This window comes from Phyllostomus discolor, chromosome 2 (genome assembly GCF_004126475.2).
Source record: "Phyllostomus discolor isolate MPI-MPIP mPhyDis1 chromosome 2, mPhyDis1.pri.v3, whole genome shotgun sequence".
Classification (NCBI taxonomy): Eukaryota; Metazoa; Chordata; class Mammalia; order Chiroptera; family Phyllostomidae; genus Phyllostomus; species Phyllostomus discolor.
In genome coordinates, this window is record NC_040904.2 from 147,845,663 (window position 1) to 147,870,268 (window position 24,606).

Consider the following 24,606-nt stretch of genomic DNA (forward strand, 5'->3'; position numbering starts at 1 on the left):
AGGATACAAGTATACACAATATTTCATGATTTGGTTTTTTATTGTGGTTCTTCATAAAATTAAAACATGGCAAAGGCTAAAGCAGAGGAATACAAAAAAATTAAACAAGAAATGCAAACACATTTGGGGAAAATATCTATCAGTTTTTTTATGAGATATTGTATCTCTAATTTTGTATCTTTGTATATTGTATCTGTAACTTTGCAATTATCATCTCTTGTAAACACATAACATAATGCCATATTTATAAAAATTAGAAATCATTTGGATTCAAATTTTCCTAAAATGTCAAAAGATTTGTATTCTGTAATTTTATATTGTCATCCTACTTTTATAAATTTTTAAATGTCCAAAGATATTTTAAGCTTTGCTCAGTTTAAAGTTAGCTAGGTATACCTGTGAAATATTGTTATTATTTAGCTGATTAGGTAACATTTTATAGATGGCTAAATCATACTGAGAGAAGAAATAAAACTAAAGAGCTGGTGGAAATAAATATTGCTTCTATAAAATCATGTACTATAAACTCTACATTTCAAAATCTCATCTTTAAAATACATATGTGCAAGATGTTAATCATTTTCATGTGCAGCTTGTTAAAGCAGTCCACTTATGTTAAAGTCAAAGTTGGGTAAATGCACATATATACAGTAAGCACTGGACAATAATTTTTAAAATAATCACCATTAATGACAACAATGAAATAAGCACTATGATGAAATTACTGCCTCTGTATTTGTTTCATAATCTTTTACAGAAAGTGGTATTTGAACACAATAATCCAGGCAGATTTCTATTGATGTACCAGTATTCTGTGTTTTCACACCAGCTTTACACTAAGTAACTGAAATGTGTTCTTTTTTTTAACTATCAACCACATTTCACCTACTGCCAAGCCACAAATGTTCTAAGATGACTTAATCAATGTACAAACTAAAAAAGCAATTATATTACTATAAGAGTGTCTTGGATGATTTTACAAGCCTCTCATAACCCCAAATAACTCCCTGCACAGGTTTTTATGAACTGCTGTACTCTCAAACATGACTAACAGAGAGAGTGGGTTAAACTGTGACTCTCTTCAATGACTACATCCTTCAGCTGCCTTATGTTTTGTTTGTGACATCCAAGTTAAATCTGCCATGCCTCATATTATCCAAGATGTGACACAGCTGAGGGAGAATGCTAAGATGAAACACCAAACATACTGCATTATATACAACCAAATGCTGAACCTTCTCCAGACTTACTCAAGATGTTTCAAAGTATAGTAATGTCCATTGGCATAGTTACCATCAGTCACTCATGTTTTTATTGATTATATTATTCCTGAGTTTTCAGAAACAATCATGAAGGTACCACAAATAATGTTAATCACAATAATAATTATGAACAGGTCGTCTAATTACACAGCTCACTCTGATTCTAGTAGTCAAAAAAATCTCTATGAACAATCAGGATATGCCATGTGCGTTCATACAGAGTTTGGCAAAAATAATGCCCCTGTTTTATTACAAAATCTTTTATGACAAAATTGTAAGGGTGTAATTTTGTAACATAACAATGTCACACTCAAGCACACCATATGACAGTCTAGGGGAAATATTCGGACTGCTGTCCATCTATTGTGAGACATTCACATGCCTTACCAACCACACTCAAGCAAGCCTCACTTCTGCTGGATCCTGTATAACCCTCTTAAAAAGGTCATATTATTTGGCTTCCCTTTATTTTTTAGGATTCATTCATTCCTTTCCTTCTATTTTCCTTCATTTATCCAATATGTTTCACACATTTTTAATCGCAATATTCTTTTAATTCAATAAATGAGTTCCTAATAAAGATATAGGAACTGTTATAATCTTTCATAAATGTTCTGGTAACCTTCATTTCATAATTTTTTGTTAACTTTTGGCCAGCCTTTTATCATTGAACACTTCATAGACGCTATACTTTGGGTGAAATGCTGACAAATAGTGGTGCAATAGCAGTCCTTACCTTCAGGAAGCTCATTGTTTGGTAGAGGTATCTACTTCCAGTCTTTTGCTAAACAATGAACTCGTCCCCCCTGTTCTGTGTGCCACTTCAGATCTCCTTCACAGATTCAAAGCTCCTGAGAGATAAGTTTCTTCATCCTTTTAATAATCCTACCTCTACTTTGGCAGTTAGAATCTTTTCCTCAATGTCTATGCTTAATTTTTTGACAAGCTGATTAGACAGTGCAATAAAATCAAACTTGCCAATCTTTTTGATACTCACTTCTTTATCACATTCGTCACAAAAAGATACCTATTTTGCAGGCACATTCATAATAAACCAATCAAGCACTATAATATTTGACTGGTAAAATATAATTCAGGATATTTTAAATGCATACTGAATAATCACATTAAACAGATTAAATTTCTGTTCAAATGCTCATGGAAACTTTCATATACTATTCAGGTCTAGAAGAATTCCAAGGGTAAGCTAATCACCTCCCAAAAATTATTAACATGGTTACCAAGTGACTAATTGACCTTACATCATTTTAATTTGTGAAATAAATAATTCAAATGACCTAATACTGTAACAAAAAATATTAACTTGATGAATAAAGTTTATTAAATAACACATCTTGTACTTTTATTTAAATACTTATGATATAAGTGGCCAGTTCATCAAATAGCCTTAACCTGATAAAAGTTTATATTTGTTGCCAGATCATAGAAGTCTGTATTTTCCAATGAAAATAAAAAGCATGTTTTCAAATTTGAACTATATGATCACTCATACATAAACAGCCCCAGAACTCATAGAGTGTCTATGACCCAGAGAGTTAACCAATTCAGAAAGGGAGTTCCATTTTAATCCCAGACCTTATATTACTGTATCTCACAGTAAGCTATTGTATAACATATAAGGGAGGACAAAAGTAAGAGCACTGTGCCATTCTTTTCAGTTAATAAAGCTACTTGGTAATAACCACAACCTGCATGTTTCCTTCCATATGAACAACTGTAAACCTACCATTGCCAGCCCCTGAATGTAAATTGATTATAGTAGAGAAAAATTGCACTTTTCAGAATGTAAAATCTGGACTAGTAATACATTTACCAAATGCAAAAATATTAAGATACTAGCATTCCAGAATTACTAAAAAAATGTAGTAGGTATACTCAAAAGTATTATGTTTAAGAAATGTGTCTGCTCTAATTTTTAATATTAAATATACAATATATTCCGTTGGAAAACAATTTTTAGACCCTGAAGTTAATGCCATTCTACTTAAGTACCTAATAGTGACAATAATATTGATAATAATAGTAGAAAGAATAAAAATGTCTTTGATTCCTAAAACTATCCCTCTGACAAAACAGTACAGGTACTTCATACATATTTTGAAGATGGAGAAACAAAATTACATAACCAGTAAGTGTCAGAGAGTCAAAAATTTAATACATGGGATAGGCAGAAAAAAAAGAATTGAACTTCATTCTAGGAAATTGTAAAGAACGTTACTCTGACAAAAACAATTTAACTGAAGTGGTGAAACAGGCCTGTGAGACTTGGAGGGCACCAATGTTCATGCTCTCATCTGTGTATTCCCAACTCTAACTGAGAAACTTCCAAAAAATAGTCATCCCATAGATGTTTGTTAAATAATAAAAAATGAACTAATCTATATAGATCAATCCTGAGAAATGGTTTGTAAATTAGGGTTCAAAAACATGCCCTCAAAATGCTTAGCAATGAAAAGGAAAATACTATTTTATTGTGAGAAGCCAAGTTACCTATTTTGCCATGTGTAATGTACACCCATATTTTTGGTCCAAACTTTCAGGAAAAAAATTTGTTTTAATATTTTAATTCAATTTTTATTTATTTATATTTAGATACTTGTTTTTTGTATTATAAAGAAATTTTAGCATTTATTTTTTAACATACTATGGTACAAGAAATTTTATGTAACAAATAATTACAAAACATAAGAACAGATACAAGGTATTTCAGGTACTACCCATGTATAATGCACATCCTTATTTTCCCCTCAAAATTTTGGGCGAATAGCTTACATTATACCTGGAAAAATATGGTATGTTTAGGCCTGGGATGTGCTATGACCTGTCAGCTTTCAAAAGAAGCCAAAGATTCCAAGGAAAACTCCTTATTGTCTTAAAAGTAAGGCAAAGAATTTTGCTTAAAGGATTATTTCTAAATGGTCATCTTCAAATATGCATTATGTTTAAGGTCCTTCAAATTGGACTGATCATGTGGATAGCTAGGAGGAGTATGAATTAATGCCAAATTTTGCTCTGAAAGAGCAATTGACCTAAACTCATCTTTAATCAGACAACTTGAGAAATAAGTATTTAGATGCAAATATCCCACCATACCACTTAACAACACCACTGCAATCAAAAGAACAGATTTTTTTTAAAGTACTTATCTCCCAAGCAAGGCTGCAAAGCTTAGAGAAAGGACTTAAAAGAGAACTTAACAGAGCAAAAGACATTCAACATTTAAGTTTAAAAAATGGCAATTTTTGTAACTAGGTCAATTTGAACAAATATTAAAGAATATGTTTAAGCCATATTATATATAAATATTAACAGGTAGCTAAATGTTTTTATTATTTCATCATTTGCATGATCTACTGAGAGACACGGCACTAAATTTTATTTTCCAGATATATCTATAAATATGAATAGTCTGGTTGAGGTTATAGATCTGTGTTTTTTTGAGCTATTCCATAAACAAAGCAACTTCGGACATTGATATGGTTAGTCAACCAAGAGCAAAAAAAAAATTCTAAATTTATCCACACCTACTAACTAAAACCAATACACTAAAGATAAAATACAGTACATAACTAATATATAGCAGTTCCATGTTAATAATACCATGAAGTTTATTCCATAGAAATTAGCAAAACAAATGATTCATTTTAGGTACTGATAATACTTTGAATTAATTAATAAACAATTAATGAAATACATAACTGAATGTAATAGCAAAATAGTGGCAGCAATTCTTAAACTACTTTATATAAAATTATTGAAGTAGTACACTGTTAACAGCATTCAAGAAAGGCATCACTGGATTATCAATCTGAAGAAATGGAAACAAAATGATTAAAGGAATTCATTTGGACACATGTATTTGAAGTAGGTTCTTAGAGGGGAAAAAAAGTATTCTTACATATCTTAATTTTTAAAGACAAATATGACCCAAATAGGACACCTCTAATCATTAGAAAAAAATATTTCATCAATCTAAGGGAGAGAGAAAAAGCTAACAATATGAATAATCTCAAGAGGGACTTAATTAAAATGGAACTTCTTTTTGCCCTGGCAATTCCACTGCTGAGATTATACCCTAGGAACCCTAAAACACTAATTCAAAAGAACCCATACGCCCCTGTGTTCATAGCAGCACAATTTACAATAGCCAAGTGCTGAAAGCAACCTAAGTGCCCATCAGCAAATGAGTGGGTCAAAAAACTGTGGTACATTTACACAATGGAATACTATGCAGCAGTAAGAAAGAAGGAGCTCCCACCCTTTGAGACAGCATGGATGGAACTGGAGAGCATTATGCTAAGTGAAATAAGCCAGGCGGTGAAAGACAAATACCATATGATCTCACCTATAAGTGGAACCTAATAAAAAAAACAAACAAGCAAGCAAAATACAACCAGAAACATTGAAATAAAGAACAAACTGACAGTAACCAGAGGAGAAGGGTGAGGAAGATAATGGGGAAAAGAAGGGGAAAGGTCATCAAGGAACTTATATAAAGGACACATGGACAAAGCCAAAAGGAGGTAGGATCAAGGGTGGACAGTGGGGATGGGTGGGGCAGGGGAGAGTGGTGGGAAAATGGAGACAACTGCACTTGAACTACAGTAAAAAAAGGGGGGGCTTACTTAAATTTGTGAATGGTAGATCAGAGAGGTAGTTCAACTTAGTGTCAAAACATGTTCTACCCAAAATTATGTTTTTGAATTCATGGTTTAGAAGAGGTACCTGAGTGGTGGACTGCATGGTGTCCCAGCCATTACTATGCTGCTGGAGGTCAAGAAAAATAATAATAAACTAGTGTACTCTCAAGCTACCTAATAAAACATCTTACTCTATTTCACAGAGAATAAATATATGTCAAGTGCTTAATGACAAATAGTAAATGTCATTTAAGTCTTTATTATTACAAGTGTTACTAGAGTGATTGAGGCAAAATTGTTATAGACCTCATATTACCTACTCTCTCTCTCTATCCCCCACCCTCTCTCTCTGCTTTGCCTTCACAGGAAGCTGTTTTGCATTTTTTCTTTGTAGAATTTGAACTCACTATTTTCATTTTTGACATTCTTGTCTAGTAACATCCGAACAATGTTAAAGTAACCTTGATGAAAAGAAAAAAAAAAGTCCCATTAAGTGTTGTGGACTGAGACAATAACTCCTTCCTTAGAAATGAGCTGTGTTCTAATGTCTTTTAAAACATACAGCTGCATGATTAAGGATGATTAATAATTAGAAAACTAACAAATTATTTTCTGGTTTGCCAATTTAGTCCCCATCTTTTACTTTTAGTTGTGTTTGTGTTAGAGGTTTTGCAAAGCAAATTCTTGTAAACATATTTGGAAAAAGGCTGAATAATATTAGATGTTGAACAATTCATATATTGTAGAAAGTTAAGATTTTTACCAGGGCAGTAAAAGGGATGAATTAAACAATGGTATGATCTGCTATTGCCAATTACACACACACACACACACACACACACACACACACACAGAATATTGCATCATTTGCTATAAATTTTAGGCTTTATCAACATTTTGCTTCATCAAGTGACATCTGACAATATTAACAAGTTGAAATACTTTTGCTTACAAAATTCTCTTACTTGAAAAGGAAAAAATAAATGGGTTAATTTTCCCTGCAATATTTCTTGATATAAAAAAGGATGAGCTTGCATTATTGTTAGTCTCCAAGTTCAGTTTTTTTTTCCTACCAAGTGTTTAATCTTGTCAGTTTATTGGTTGCTTTTGAAATTCCTAAAGAAATGCAGAAAGACCTTGACATCTTGCAAACCTGAACACAGTTTTTGGAAAAAATATTTTATTCCAAAGGGAATGCTTATTTATCTTTTATTTTTAAGTTTAAAATATACAAAATCTAAAATACTTCACATCTTTCTGAACAAAATTACTCAGCAGTTTTAAAAAATCTTTGTATTTTTAAGTCAGTAGTGGAACACGGAAGAGCAGCTGCTTCCTAACCAACACCTCTGTTTGCTTGTTTGTTTCACCCTTAGTTCCACCACTCCAAATCCACCCTCCAAAGACCCTGAATCTGTCCACCCGTGGCAAAGTGAGGCCTTCCAGCTGTATCCTCCTCAATTTGGGCCAGCTCTGTGCCTCCTAACAACATAGCATGATGTCTACCTGAAGCAACCGCCTTACACAGTCAATGCACTGAGTCTGACCACTTCAGTTATGGACTTGCTGCACCCCTTGGTCGGCTACCAGGGTATGATTTAATAATCGAAGGGCTAAGAGCCACCAACAGCAGCAGCAACAGAGCACGGACTTTGGGAGCACAGACTGTGGATCTTATTTGATCCCTATGCATAACCAGCTTCCTGGACCAGTAGCTACACTCAGCTCTGTGGGTACCAATGTAGTTATCAGTCATCTCAATCAGCCCTCAGCTTCTCTTTCCACCCTGGGATATGGAGCTTCAAGCTTGGGTTTTAACACAACCACTGATGGCTTGGGTTATGAAGACCAAACTGCCTCCTGGAAGATTAACTTCAATGATCAGACATCCTTGTGGAAATGCCAGGTTGCGTGAAGAACCTGTAAAACCTCCTTTTGTGGGAGATTTTTAAATATACTGGGCAGGACATTCCTGTTTGTGTCAGGTGTTAGTTAAAAGAGTTAGATGGGATGATGCTCAGACTCATTGTCTGATCAATGTTCCAGGAAACACAGAAGGAAAAATGAAGGTTCTTAAAGGGCCCACCAACCAGCAACCTGAAATGTACAAACCAATCTCTTAAGACCCTGTCATGGTTTTAGATCACCGGTTTTCCTGATTCTCAAAGTGATCAAAAACATTCTAGCCATGTGCACCCAACCATGATTAAAAAGAAAAAAAAAAACTAAATTGTGAGGGAAGGAAGGACACAGCCTTCTTAGGCAGAGGTGTTCCAATGTTTTAGCCAATCCTCAGTTGAATTTTAGGAATGGACAGTCTCAAGATCACTCATGTTTCATGGCCAACTATTAGCTGGCACTGGAAACCTTTTCAGGGCTATGTGTGAATTGTGTGACTGATAGCCCTAGATGCACTACTTTATTTTAAAAATAATGTTCATGCAGTTTAAGAGACAACCAGTGTCTGTCTTATATAAATGGCACATCTGTGGTTTTTAATCTGTGCTAGACTTCAAAATTGTGTGCCACCTTGAACTCCACTTCTGAAGGGGTTCTTCCATGATTAAATAGGTTATAATTATAAGCAAAATTCAGGACAACTGAGTACTTATCTACAAAGATTATCTTTGGCTGGAGGTGAGCTGCACTGAAACTTGACAACAAAATGTGTCTGTGCTAGTAGAGTGAGAGCAGAGACACAAAAGGACAGGAATTCATCTGTAATTTACGGTTGGTAAGCCTGCAGGAAAGGGACATTTGTCAATTACTCTGACCCTGATAAATTTATAAACTGAGGTCATCATTGTTTATGCTTCCAGATGTTAACTGGAAAAGTTATATATGCATAAACCTTTTTTTTCTGGATTTGCCAGAAATGTATAATTATATTAAAATGGTTGTAGTACAAAAAAGAAATCACTCTTTACTTAAGAACATATATAAAATTCCAATTTGCATCTTTGTTGTAAATTTCTTTTAAATCATATAGGAAAAAAAGTAAGATAGTGTGACATAAAAAACTCCCAGATACACACCTAAATATATGGAAATTAATGTGAAATATATGAGTGCTAATGAATTATGTTTGTTTTTTCTTCCCCTTCTAAAGATATTTTATTTAATAAAAGCTAGTCTTCCATTTAAAACAGTAAATGAAGCAGATTTACATTTTCTGAGACACAACACACCTTGATACATTTAAGCTCTTCAAAAGCTTCCATTTCCCAAAGAGCTATGAAGCCAAAGTCTTCATTCTTGTAGAAGAACTACAAGTGTAAACAAAAATTTGAATGTATTATCTATTCCTCAGTTGTATTTTTATCCTCAAAAATGTAATGTGCCATAGAAGTTCTAAATCAATTAATGTACTTCAACAATGAACAGATGATTATCTGGCCTTATTTGTTCCTCTTCCTAACAGGTGCCCTTAATGAGACTACCAGCACATCACTGACATAATATGTAAAAAGCACAAATTCTCCAGAAATGTAAACATAATTTGTTGTTATTACAGCAGCCTTAGTGAGAGGCATTTTAACATGTTAGTGTAATGGGTACAGTTCCTGTTTTAACTGTTATTCCTTGCTAGAAATTCTTAATATCTCTTCAGCCACCATTGGTTAGAATTCAAGTCTCTGGCTTGCTTCTTAACACTAAGAGCCTTTTGGGAGTAGCACAATTTATACTCTGTTTGAGTATCAACCTAATCTTCAATGAACTGGGTATATGCACAACAGAACTCCTATGGATCCTCAGACTTCAGCTATGACAGGCCAAACTCTGTCCTTTAATGCATCAGCTGCTGCCCTCATTCCAGCTCTTTCTTCCTCTGTGTACTGTCTTTGCCTTTCTATAGATCTATTTTCTGCCAATGCCTAAAATTACTCTGACCACTTACTTTAAGGAAAAAGCAACCCTTTCTCCTAGAAGACAAGCTACCACTCCCCAGTTCCTTTTAAGTGAGAAAAAATATTTTTCTACTCTTTAAAAAATCTATGTTTTTATCAGGGAAAAAAAAACACAAAACCTTGCAGTGGAGTGAGGGAGGGAAGAGTGAGGGCAAGTACAGAGATGCCCATTCTGGAGTCTGGTGCTCCCAGGAGACCCAAGCAGGCGCTCCTACTTTCCTTCTCGTCTTTCAAAGTAAATGTCACTTTTAAGCTACTGAACAAGATCAAAGAGACCACAGACTCTTGGGACTAGTCATAAGAAGCCTTTAAATGTTTTATGTTCAATACGTGTCAGTCATTTGAGAATGAAATATAACCAGCCAATTGAAAACAATTGGGTCACCTTCTAATTTACTGAAACCTTATGAGTAAAATATTATATGTGAATTTTGATCATAACAAATAAATACAACTATATGAAAAATCATGTACATATACATAATTTATTTGGTATTCAGTATTTATAAAGTTAGACTCTAAAATGAATATTTAATTCCCAAAATATCTTTTTCTGACCCCATGGTTCAGCTGGACAAATATATCTTGATATTAATGAATTATAAGCAATAGTACCAATACACCAACTGTTACTGAAACATACATTAACTAACTTTGAAATGCACGTGAAAGCATTTTCCCCCTAAACATTAAATCAAAGACGGACTTCAGAAATGAACAGCTGAACAAGTAAAATATTTACTAAAACCCAGCTTTTTTCTCTAGTTTTCTGAATAGTAGAGCATTTATTTTTTATTTAGAATGATTAAGCAGTGTATCTTTACATTTCAACTATAAAAAAAGAACAATGAACTCAATAAACCCTACACAGTAGTCCTCCTTACCCATGGTTTCATTTCTTCAAGGTTTTGGTTATGTGCAATCAATTATGGTCCCAAAATACTAAACGCAAAGTTCCAGAAATACACAGTTCACAAGTTTTAAATTGCATGTGTCTAGTAGCATGATGGAATCTTGCAACATCCATTTGGTCCCAGCAGGGATATGAATCATCTCTCTGTCCGGTGCATCCACACAATATACACTGCCCACCTGTCAGTCACTCAGTAGCCTTCTCAGTTATCAGATCAATTATCAGAAAGAGAGAAAGAGACCACATTCACATAGCTTTATTACAATATATTATTATAGTTGTTCTATTGCATCAATAATATTATTGTTAATCTCTTATTGTGCCTAATTTATAAACTAAACTTTATCATGGGTATGTGTGGTATAGAAAAAAACATAATCTATAGAGGGTTTGGTACTATCTACAGTTTCAGGTACCCAGTGGGGGTCTTGGAACATATCTCCCATAGAGGAAAACTGCAGTTTTTATTTCATTCTACCAGTGATTTTCTCAACTTCTCTTTGAATAAAAATAAAATAATTCAAAAAGTAAAGAAAATTGCATTGCAATGCCTATATAATTTTGCAGGTAATTGTTGTTGGAAAGTTATTAAAATGATGCCTAGTCTAATGACAGAATTCATTTTTACCATTTTGGTCCTGCCCATGCTAGAGACAACTGAGAGCATTCATCAAGATTTGGAGTAATATGTTTTGAGATATCCTGAATATTTAGCATAATCAAGTTTAGTTGCATAATTCCTCATTAATAGGCATCTTTATGCCCAGGTATGTGTCCTCATAAAAATTTAGGGAGAATTCCCAGTCTGCACATTTTATTGGTACACAAAGTTATTGCTGTGTGAAGCTCCATAGCATCCCAATTGATTTAATAAAAGAACATACACTCATGGTTAGTAATTCTCATTATAGCAGCATGTCCTTACAAAGCTATATTCAGGAAGCCAAAGGACACACCTATAATATAGATACAAATTATAATGAAAACCTAGGCATTATGCACAAGGGATATGATTTTACCTGCATCGGTACCAGGTTAGTAAAGCAAGGAATTCTTCACAGTATTATTTTGTTACATAATCTTTTCCTGTATTAAAACTTTATTATAGACCTGGCTAGTGTGGCTCAGTGGACTGAGCACCAGTCAGCAAACCAAACGGTGGCCAGTTCAATTCCCAATCAGGGCACATGCCTGGGTTGCGGGCCAGGTCCCCCGGCAGAAGGCACATGAGAGGGAACCACACATTAATATTTCTCTCCCTCTCTCTCTCCCTTCCCCTCTGTCTAAAAATAAATAAATAAAACCTTTAAAAAATTGGAAAAAACTTTATCATAGACTTTTTCATAGTAAAAAATCATCAAGAATTATTAAAGAATAGTAACTATGTTTCATAAGACTCGTTTTCTTTTTTGAAGAAACACAGTAAGATTTAATATGACTGCCATTAATAGCATACTGTAACTTGAACCATCCAATAATGTCTCTAATAGCCAGCTTTGACAAAATAACATCAAGCAAAATGCCTACTCACCCTATGAAATGTATCCTTAGCCCTGAGCTGAAGAACTTGCTTCTGATGAACTTGACTCTTATTTCTGATGAATGAAACATTATACAAAACCGACGTTCTTATAGAATAGTCTACATTGCTAATATAAATAAGAATTGATTCGATGAGACTGAGTCTAGTTACAAAGACTATAGTAATTATTTTGTAATCTATATAAAATTGCTATAAGTCTAGAGTGTCAAAATAGATGACTGGGGTTGGAAATATTAGGGCACCTATACCTAAAATCAATGCACCTTTATCACAGAGCATTCATTTTCTAGGTTCATGATGCCTGCTCACATTTGTGTAGTGGTTCATACATTTCAAGGATGTTGCAAGTTATTTTATCTTCACCAAAATTATGCGAGCTTGCTAAATCTGTACAATTGCCCTATTTTTCAAATGATATAAGGATGAGTCAGAGAAGTGCAATGCCTTGCCTGGAATCTGAATTTCTTCTTTCCAATCCATTCCCCTGACCTTACATCATACTACCTATAAAGGCCCCTATTTGCAAAGTGATAAACTTGATTTGTTTATTGGGGAACAAAACTATTGTAATCATTCTTTTTTTCCATGTAGTGTTCCTAAAGTAAAAATCTGATTACTTCTGTATCAGAAATTGGCTCTGAAAACACACACACACATACCCAGAACCTAAGACTTTACTAACAGTTCAGCAGCCTAAACAAATACACTGGCCTAAATCAGTACGAGATCTTCCTTAATAACATGATGCAATTCTTGGTTTCTTTACGGCTATTCCACTGAAAGGAGGATGTAATAGTAATCTCCCTAACAAATTGAAATAGTATGTCAGTGCTTGAGCCTTGGTGTCTAAAAATGATAAAAGCACTGTTTTTGAGATTAGAGGCAAAAGGAGTCAGCTTTCTGCATATCTTAACTCCTGACATGAGCCTGACTCCTGGTTTTCCTATTTCAGGCTAAGCTCTAGTGAAGTTCAAGTCATGCTCCCTCGATAAGCTTTTGTGCATATCACAGGAGCATTAGTCACTGCTGACACAGCCATCGCTCTTGTCCTTCCTAGTATTTCTTTCACTCTTTTGCTGATGCCATTATGAAAAATAGTGCTGGCACAGCCTTAACGTCACTTAATACCCTCTTTTATTTATATGGCTAACTTATTGTTAAAATTTCATTGGCAAAGGAGATATTAATGATATACAGAAGAGCAATTTACTTAGAGTTTCTGCTTATAAGCTTTATAGGTTGAGTCTATTGAGGTACTCTACAAACTAATTAAAGAAAGCTACTAGAAAGCAATCAAAGTGATCAAAGATCAGAAGTATTTATAATCTTTACATTCTGAACATAGAGACATCATAAGAAGACCTGTTTCCCCTCCCTATTGCCTAATTAACTGTGATGGAGTTTAATCTTCATATCCTACTTTGATAGGGCGAGCCTTCTCTGTCACTGTACTCGTGCCAATATTAATTACCACTTCTTAATTATAAAATGAGGATTTACAAAAAATAAAATCTTACATTTTACCACCCTAAGGTTTTTATACTTCCAGTGGATGATTTGTGTTCTATTAAGAACAAAGTCTCAGATTGCTCATATTTAATACCATTTACAAAAATGTCCTCTAGAAGGCATACATTTATAACTTAACTGATAAAAATGATACGGAAATATAAAAAAATATTCAAACAAAAAATCCAGTATAAGGATATTGAAACCTAGGATATATTGTCCTAATAACGGTTTCATCATTGAAAGCTGTCAGTTTTCACCCCATGTATAATTCTTTTGATTACTTTTTAATCCAAGGGGCATTTTTCACAATGATGAATAGAAAGGATTTTATCACAGGTAGGTGAATGAGCTGGGAAATAAAGCTTACCTATGTGAGTAACATGTCATCTGTAATAAGAACATGTTTTAATATTAAAATATAATGAAATTATAAATCAGTAATAATCCACAGCATAATGAATATTAAATTTTAAAGAAAGTTGGCAGGAAGTCATCTAAAAACCAAAAGATGTTTTTGGAAATGTTTCAATATTCTTAAACATTTAAATTTCAAGTTTTACATTTGTGAAAGAATACTTATAGTAATTAATATTACACAGTATTAGGGATTTTTCTTCAAAGTTCTTTAAAGGCATTTTTAATTAATTTCAATACCATGATAAAACAGTTCAAGGAAGATTTTAAAAATTGTATCATATATACATACACACCTAGATACATTAGGCTCAGTAAAATTATCTCATGCATTTGTGCAAATGAACCATGTCGCCTTTACAAAATATGGACAAAACTGCATGAACATAATTAAAACATAACAATATACTATATACCACTGTAACATATCTTCTGTGAGGGAGGTCAGATCACATGTTTTCCTCAGCAGGAGCTGGCAGAAGCTATTTCAAGACTTACAGACATCTTCATATTTCACCTGGGCTTATGTGTTCTTCAAATAATACTTTCAATCATGACATATAATTAGACAATTACTTACTATTAATAATTTATACATCAAAAAGAATGGTATAAAATGAATATACAGGGGAAGGCAAACATAGGTTTACAGTTGTTCCTATGGGAAAATATACAATACAAGGATAAATAATACAAGAATAAATAATACAAGAATAAACTATGTTTCATGTACTCAGAACTATAAACCTACTTTTTCACAACCTGTATGTTATCACCTGTGATATTTAAAAGGTAAAATTTAACCTTCCACAACTTTCACACAGTAACACAAAATAAATTTAAAGTTTGAGTTCCAAAACAACGTATGTCCTGGGTTCTGTTTAATAATAATATGGTCACTATTGACGAATGACCATGTTCTATAAAACTTCAAGAACTTATATTCAAGACATGAAAATCACACCCTCCTTCCATTTTTGTTTCTAGGACACTCTAGAATGTCACTGTTTAGGGGGCAGCAAACCCTACTTCAGGTTCAGACGTACAGGTGTGTTCCCAGAGGGTGGGTGCAGTGTGCACGACCTGCAGAACTGACACACGAGCAATCATCAGTTGGCATCACTGTGACACAGCAGCCCTGCACCAGCGAGGGGAAACTGCCTGCTTCCCTGAGAGGGGCAGAGCTCATACTGTGTGAAAGTGAAATCGCCCACTCGGATAGAAACAAATTCTCTAGGGAAAGCAATATCTGAAAACTTATATGAAAGAAGACTACTGTAAATTACCTTGCGTTTTCTTCATTCTATTCCTCAAAAATCAATGAAGTGGGGGGAGGGAAACATAAGAAACACCCAATTTCAAAGATGAAAGTATTGTATAAGAATCAAGGAAACACACTCCTCTTGGCAGGTGACCTGGCCATCGAACCTGAAGATGAGCGCATTTCTTTCTGAAGCACATCTACAACAGTGGTACATAAACAAGCATAGCCCATTTCTGGGTTTCATCACATTAAAGTAACATTAAGTTCTCATTTTTCTATATATTAAAATGTCCCAAACACTTAAAATAACACTTTGGGAATATTATTTTAGTGTACAAATTAAATGATGAATTAAAAATTACAAAATACAGATTTAAAATTCTACTTATTTTATTGGGCAATGTTATTGGACATCTAATTTTTTCCATGCATCAATATGCATTTTAAGTTACTTCTAATGATTAAAAAAAAATCCCAGTGTAACCCCAGAGCAATCTTTCACAGGGAGTTGTCAACAGTTAAAGAAAAGTACACTTACCATGTTCCAGCCGGGGTAGAGGTAGTCTGTACCAACAAATTCAAAGTAGTGAGCAAAGCCTTCCTTCAGCCACACATCTTCCCACCACACTGGGGTCACGAGGTCACCAAACCACTGCATTGACAAAATGAACGGGCATCCAATCAAATCAAATCTCTCCTAGAATAATTTTATCTGAAGTTAAATGTATTAAACTATGATTATCACAACTGCAGCTCACTCTTCAATTGATTTGGGGATCTTAAATTGAGTTGTTGTAAGACTATTGATTTATTCAACTACTACTTGGATATGACTAGTTTTTTATATAAATGTATGCAGAGAAGAACAAAGATAAAATAATCAAAGAACACACACCAAAAATTTACCCTGCAGAAGAAAGAACTCAGGAGAAAAAAATCTGTTCTTGGCTATCTTCAAAGATTTGAAGACATAGAATGAAGTAGAGGAAAAGACTTGTGTCTTGTGGTCCTACCAGGGACAAACCAAGAATAACAGATGAAAATTTGGGTTGGTGGATGTCTTCTGAAAATGCCTGTAAGAGACTGAGATGGCCGAGCAGGAACACACTGCCCAGAGAGGTAGCGAGCAACTCATCACAGTAAGTACTGGAGCATCACCTCCCCAAGACAGAGGCAATTCAGAGCAAATACCAGCTGACAGATCACACTGAGGGCTTTTCAGATGCTCCACCCCTGACTCACCACAATTATATGCCAATGACGGGTTGGGCCAAAGAACTAACTAAGATCCTTTCAATAAAATAATAATGTTGTAATGTTTAATTGGTGTTTTGATTAGATCATGATGCTTCAATGTGAAACCATTAGGTTCAGCAAAAGGTTAAAAGAATTCATTTCTCATTAAAAAAAAAAAACCCATTACATGCCAGGAGCTATCTTAAAGACTTGAGATTAAATGATGAAAAGTCAGATTATGTCTTTCCTCATACAGCTGACACTTTTTATTGTAGAGGTGGGGGAAGAGATGAGATAAAAAACAAAAAATAAACAAGCAAATGAACAACACAATTTCAAATCCTAATAAAATGTGATAGGAAGGTGGGAGGGATTGTCTTAGATTGTAAAAGCTAAAACCTTCTCTCTAAGCAGGTGATATTTCAGCTCAGACTTTAATGATAAAAAGGAGCCAGCTATGAAATAGCCTCAGGCAATGGGATTCCTCGAAGATCTAAGCAGCCCTTGATGTGAACACTCCAAGTGGGAACAGGTATTCAAGACATGGAAGGTAATGGTGGGCAAATATCAAGTCATGCACAGCTCCTAGAGCTACAGTAAAGAGCTTCGTGACTGAGTGTTTCAGTGTTAAAATTAGAGCATCACTCAAGAGGATCTCTAATTGGAACACCAATGAAAGGTAATTCAGAACATGGTGATGAACACACACTAAATGATATCAAAAATATTTTTGTATTTTTGATCAAAATGAGTGTTTCTGCTTGATCAAAATGAAAGTCTGTCTTTAGGATCGTGACAATGCACCACAGAAGGTGTTCTAAACAGAAGAGGTATATGATCTCCATTAATGTGAGGAATAACAGGTACAAGAGTGAGACAGAAAGTGGGGGGAAATGGTGAGAACATGAACTTCAGAGGGGCTGCAGGGTTTTGAAGAAAAAGGATAGTGCTTTGGGAACGACAAAAAGGGATGGGGGCAAGAGAGTGTTTATTTCCATCTAGACCCTGAGATACTCAAGAAAGAAGCCTTAGGGGCCAACCAGGTCCACCTTGTAGGCTGAAAGAAAGAGAACACTCAGAAAAGAAGGTGAAGCTCCAGGAAATTTGCTTCAGCAGCAGTGGAGGCAAATTACAGTAATTAGAGTTTTACTGAGCATGTACTGTGTGACCACCAGTATTCTAAACACTCCTTGGAAAAACTTCTTTAGTCCTCTCAATATCCTAAATTGTAGGTACTATTTTTAGCCCCATTTTACATAGGAGACTGAGACACAGGAGAGTTAAGAAACTTTCAGCTACTAAGTGATGTGGCTGAGATGACAGGTTCTTAAATTCAGAACTCAGAGTGACAAGGTTTGGGAGTTGCCAGAGAGCCTTGGAGAGTGACCTCGCTAAGGGAAGTAGACTGGTGAGAAGATGAGTCTCAGATGACAACAGGGATCTACAAGGTTGTGATGAAGGGAAATAAGTTTGTTCCACAATGCCATCTGCCCTGACGCCAGGAGAAGGTTCGGGATCCATGCAAACTGGAACTGGAAGAGCAGATTCACTGAAACCAGCCTGTGCCTGCACATTGTTCACCCCACCGCTCTGGGGTGGGGAGAATGCCCATGTCTACCCATTTCCGGGATGTTTTGCTGGGACTGTCATTTGGAGATAATAATCACTTATTGTGATTTATTAAGCACTTACCACCTATCAGATTCTGTGCTCAGCATTTGATGTACATTATTCCTTTAGTACACACAACAGTCTTATAACATAAAAGAAAGATAACTGTGAAATAAATAGGTGGCAGAAAATAATTGGGTAATGATAGTGAAAATTGTTATATTTTTCTCTCAGCATCTGGCTCATTCATTCCCTACTAGTAATTTAGAATAAACAACAAATAAAATCAATTTCAGGAACAATGAAAACATTACTAATGTGCTCTTATTTCAACAGAACTGTACATGTAACCTGTTTCTAGGAATGTCCAAAAAGAAAACTGCTTTCCCCTCCAAAAAAAGTTGTACTTTTAGGTGGCGACCCTTCACATTAGCACAGTAGAGGAGCCCTGGGTACTTCTGCAGTGGGTCCCTTTAAGTCTCTGAGGCAAGGAACACATGTCCCACCTGGCCAGCAAGACAGGTACAAACACCCTATAGGTTCACTGAAAAAGGCTGACATTTAGGTAAATGGTTGTATGGCCTGAGCCAATCCATCATTAAGTCAGTATTCATGTATTAACATTTAGCAGTTCAGCTTCTTTATCTGACAGCATTTTCCACATCAATCTTTCTTAAGTTTAGTTAGCTTTTTAAAAAGGACTTTGGGTTTATAGCAAATTGAAGTCCTAAGTATGAGGTTTCTTATGTTTTCACTTAAAAACTAGCCATAGTTACCGGTAACCAGGACCAGCATTGCTTTCTATTAAATAGCATGAATGTTTATTTTCAAGTCTTTTATTTCCTTCTCTAGAATCAAGATTCAGATAAGCACTGCAAAACCTCTGTAATCCCTTCCACTCATTGTCAGAAAGTGCATAAAATCAAAATGAAATTAATTTTATCTTAGCTGCACTACAAAGTTGACTAATTTACATATGAATTCCTACACATGCCAAGACAAGAAATTATCAATCATTGGAGAACAAAGAGTCTATGGCTGAGTTAGTGAAAGACTTCCTAAGTGTCGGTGTGATGGGGAAACGGGAGTAACAAATTGATTTCAGCAAAGGCAAATTTTGACATGCACACAAAACTCAGCTGCGTCTTGCAGCGATGCAATAAATCATCGCCATCACTGTACTTACCATACGGACACACCAATCACCACAAGAAAAGAAAGCAACGCTGACGGGGAACAGTGACTGGGTAGCATCTCCACCGAGGTGGCCGGGTGGCGGTGCCATCTCACGCCTCCACCACACTGAATGACAGCTGCTGATCCAACATGACCAGTGCGTGTGCTTTTGTTTAGGCTGTCCCCTGAGAACAATGACATGTCTTCCAGAGAGAACCACACAGTGCTCTATCTATAATTAAAACTTAATTGGGAGGACAGTAACGTAGCTCCTAATCTCAGTATCCGAAATCATTCTACATTCTCAATAGTTGGCAGTCATACATACTTACACCTGATCCTTTTTCGCATACCTGGTGACATATCTCATGAACAATGACCATGGTGACATCCAGCAAATAAGAAATAGATGAAACACTGGGATCCAGCAGTATTCTCTGTTCCACAAAAATACTTAGTCCCCAGTTCTCCATAGCAGCATACGGATGCTTAGGCACAGCTAAAAGATCTAGAAATAGAATAAAACAATTCCAAAGGCTTTAACAAACATACCAGATTCTAAAGTCATATCCTTTAAAAAGTCAATAAATCCTAATTAGAAGGAATACTTGCCCTTTCTTAGTAATTTTTTTCTGAAATTAAACTACCTGCCATTTCTACCTGACAGCAGAAATACAGCCTCTTGCTGTCCACGCCAGCCATGCCCATCCATCACAGGCCATTTTCAGACTCGATACAGTGGGAGGCTGGAGGTATCAGCACCATTATTGATGGGCCCAACTTATAAGCTTCAAAAAGTCAAGGAAACCAAATGCCGCAGGAATCTACAGAGTCAGAAGACATAGTGCCTTCTAATGAAAATATATTTAGTTCAATGCAGTGAATACCGTACTTTTATTTCTACTTCAATATTTTCTGAAAGAAAATATGATCTATCGGTGTAAAAATGTGATACCAGTTTTATAAATCTGTAAGTTCTAATTTATTTTTTGATTTTTTGTTAAGAATAAAAACATGCAAATTTGCAAATTTGGAGAAAACCATGCAAATTTGGAGAAAGCCATGATGGGGAATGTAGTGGCAAAAGGGCTGGTGAGGGAACCCCTGAGCTTCAGTTCTGGTCTTGCCTCCGCCATTAACTACAGATATGACATCAGTAAATCACTCAGTTTCTCAAGACCACAACTTCCTCACCTATAAAACAAGGTTATTGGCCCTCATTACCTCAAAAATCCTTTCTAGCTCCAAAAATATATGACGAGATGATTCTAAGGTGTGTGCTTATTTTGAAAGGTTAGGTGACCGTAAGTTCATGTTTTGAAGCACTTACTCCCTCTGCTCCAAATACATAGTGATGGCACATAAAATATTAAAAGGCAGAACTAAAAAATATCTGCAGTCTTGAAAATGAAGCTCTCCATAGACCAGAAATGGCACTGAAATGCCAAGCAGAGACCGCGTGTGAAGCCCCAGGCCTGGCAGGTCTGGCTCTGGTAGCAGGCGGTGGCGGCTGGGAACAGGTTCCAGCAGGATGCACCACAGCCAGAAAGACTTCAGCCAGGCTGACCACTTGATGCCAGGGGTGGAAGCAGGACCTGCATGCTCATGAGAAGAGCTGAAGATACCAGACGCTCAATGCTTCTAGAGAAAGGTAGCAAGTGGAAGAGTAGGGATTCAAACCCAGGCATCCCGTCTCTCTGCCTTATTCTTCATTACAGTGACATAATGTTGATAGTCTCTGACCCAGAACTTACATTTTCCAATATAAAGAAACACTAGAGTAACTCTGAGCATACCAAGAAATATAATGTTACAAGAAAGTTTACTGAAGTATTGTCTATAAGAGTAGAAATAGAAAATCAAATGCCATTCATGAAGATAATGAGCAAGGAAACTGAAATAGTTATATAAAGGAATACTACACAGAAATTGGTGTGAGTGATCTCATCACCAGATTTTAAAATTATATGTCTCAATATGGATAATCTGAAAAACATAATGTTGAGGGAACAACTAAGATGTAAAATGACCTTTGCCATATATTACTTAAAAATAAGCAGAATAATACTATATGATACAAATGAATACCCACACATTCACATGCGTACCAACACAGATGGTAGTGGTATATTGTGCATACAATCACACACAGACTCTGATGGTCAACACCACATTCAGAATCATGATTGCTTCAGGAAAGAGAGGAGGAAGAAGGGTTGAGAGATGGTCTTCGAAGTTCCTGGACCCAGTTTCAACTTGGAAGCCCGAGGGGAGTTTGCCACATCACCAACAAGTAATTCCTGGGGGTCTGAGAATTCAACTCAATTTTGACACTTTCTACCCATCTACCCAGAAATAGACTCAGATTCCACAGGTTAAGGGCTTAGTTCTGCAAGATACCCCCCACAAAACACACACCCTGCAACATCAGGTGCCAGTCACAAACCCAGGCTGTTACCTGTACTTCTGACAGACTGGCTATAAATTGGAGGTTCCTTTGACTTCCTCTCAGGTTTGATTAATTTGCTAGAGTGGCTCACAGGACTGAGAAATACTGAGAAACATTAAAGTTACTAGACCGCCAGTTTATTATGAAAGAATATAACTCAGGAAGAGCCAGATGGAGGAGACGCATAGGGCAAGGGAAGGGGAGGGGTGCAGAGCTTCCCTGCCCTCTCCAGGCATGCCACTCTCCCCCAGTCTCCAGGTTACCCACCCAGAAGCTCTCTGACCCCTGTTTTGGGAGGTGTATGGAGGCTTCATTACATAGGCACAATTGATTCAATCACTGGTCATGGATAATTTCCAGCCCCTCTCTTCTCCCCGGGGTTAAGAGGTGGGACAGAAAGTTCCAACCCTCTTACTCAAAGGGTTGGTTCCCCTGGCAACCAGCCCCATCCATAGGTGAATTCAAAAAGTCACTCATTAACATAACAAAAGACAACTTTATTGCTGTAATCACTTAGACAATTCCAAGGGTTTTGAAAGCCCTGAGCCAGGAACCATGAAAGAAATATACATGAGAAATATGTGTTTAGTCATCGATATATTTCTTACAAATCACAATATCACACACAAGGGATTTCAAATGTACCTTCAATATTAATTTTTAAAGCAGGTGATGGATACATGAGTATTATTTATAATATTCTTAATTCTTTTCTGTATGCCTTACATATTTCATAATAAGAAAAAGAATAAAATCATCAACAGTCTTACAAATTGATTGATTTTATTTATGACTGCACCAAAATCCTCTCAGCATCTGCTATGTCCCTAAGTCTGAAATGTACTTTAAAATAAGGCAGAGATGGTTCCTGCATCCACCATATTTTAAACAAAGAATGAAGACATGGCAGCTTAAATACAAAACACAGACAGAATAAGAAGTGCTATGAAAGACAGAAAACAAATCTAGTTGAAGAGGTTCTTGAACAAGATAGTAGTTGACTTAGACTTGAGAAGATAAGATTTCAATAGGTAGACAGAGGTACTATATGTAGTTACTTAAACTAGTATTCACTGAACATCTCTTTTGTTCCATATAAGCATCGTTCTGTACTTCAAGCTCCTTGCCCCATTCTCTTATGGCACTTATATTCATATGCAGATGTGTGTGTAGGAGGAAGAGGCCAATTAACAAGGAATACATGAATGAAAGAATTAATAGAGTAAGACAGTGATTGACAGGCGGGGTCGGGTGCATATAGCATTGGCAAGGAAGGCCTCTGTTAGGTAATCACATCTCACTGAGATGTGAATAATGGCAGAAGCCAGCTGTTCGAAGACCTGTGGACGTATGCTCAGAGAGGGGACAGCAAATGCAAAGGCCCTAAGGTGGAAATGAAACAGAGAGGTCAGTATTGCTGAAGCATATAATGAAGTAGAACATAGATCTGGGAATTAGTGCAAATTGTAAGTACAGACACAGACCTCCTTCTACTTAATTTTAACTGGAAACCTTCCCTAAATATGACCACACCAGGAGATAGCACAACAGTGTGTCAACTCTGCCTGCCTCCAGCAGATGGCAACAGCAGTAGCATATCTGGTGTCATTTTCTTGCAGGAACATGTGGATTTAGGAATAATCCTTTGGAACTAAACCTGTTGCAAAGCAGAGGCATTTCTGTTTGCTGGAGTTCTCTGAGAGCAGACAGTAGTCAGGTCCATGAGAGCATGCAAATCTGGCCACACACTGGGATTTGGACTGGCTCAAACGAGACAAATTGAAGACTCCAGACATAGGCCAGGTGCAAGGCCTGGGAGTTGGAATAAAGAAGAAAGTATTCTTAGAGGGGAGTCATCAGACAGCAAAAGCCTGACTAGCAGCAGAAGCAGGTATAGTGAGGGGCAGTTGAAGATCAGTGCCAAAAATTTCAGGCAGTGGTGATGTAAGCAGGCAGCTGGTTTCTATTGGGTGCAGGGGTCTGAGGACTGGAGGTCAGGCCTGGATGACCAGACGAGAACTCTTCAGCAAATGAAATCAGATTCAGATAAAGTGACTGAGGGGTAGTTGAGGGACTGGGTGAAAAAGGTAAGGGAATTAAAAAGTACAAATTAATTGTTAGAAAACAGCCACAGGGATGTAAAGTGCAGCATAGAGAATATAGTCAGTAATATTATAATGACTATCTATGGTGCCAGGTGAGTACTGGAAATATCAGATGATTACTTTGTAGATTATATGCCGTATACCTAAAACTAATATAATCTTGAGCGTAAACTGTAAATGAAAAAAAAAAAAAGAAAAATGATAGAGCCATTGAGAACATAGTAAAATGCAGAGAGCTTAACAAGAGGAGGCAGGTTCTCAGACACAGACAAGCGTTAAAGTAGACATAGGGGGCCATGCTATGGATGGTGGCAGGAAGGAGAGAGAGAGTGGTCAGTGAGAGAAAGAGAGAAACTAAGAAAATTAGATGATGCTACTCCCCACTTAGTAACCTTTTGAGAAAGCACTGAAGAAACTTGGATTTGTACTATCTACTGCTGAGAGATATTTTAACTGTGCCTCACTGTTCTACACCTTCATAACTTATGGAAGCTCATTTTAGATTTCAATTTTAAGGATACCTACATGAAGTGTATCATGTATACAATGTTC

General features: G+C 36.0%; 1 protein-coding gene across 1 annotated transcript in view; it reads right to left on the reverse strand.

Moving 5' to 3' along the window:
- The window catches only part of TRHDE (thyrotropin releasing hormone degrading enzyme), a 368,798-nt gene that overhangs the window by 150,941 nt on the left and 193,251 nt on the right, over positions 1-24,606 (reverse strand). The window contains exons 4-5 of the mRNA XM_028532432.2: positions 19,854-20,008; positions 16,016-16,129 (exon numbers count right to left, since the gene is read on the reverse strand). Of these exons, the coding sequence (XP_028388233.2) occupies positions 16,016-16,129; positions 19,854-20,008 (269 nt within the window). The remainder of the gene's footprint in view (positions 1-16,015; positions 16,130-19,853; positions 20,009-24,606) is intronic.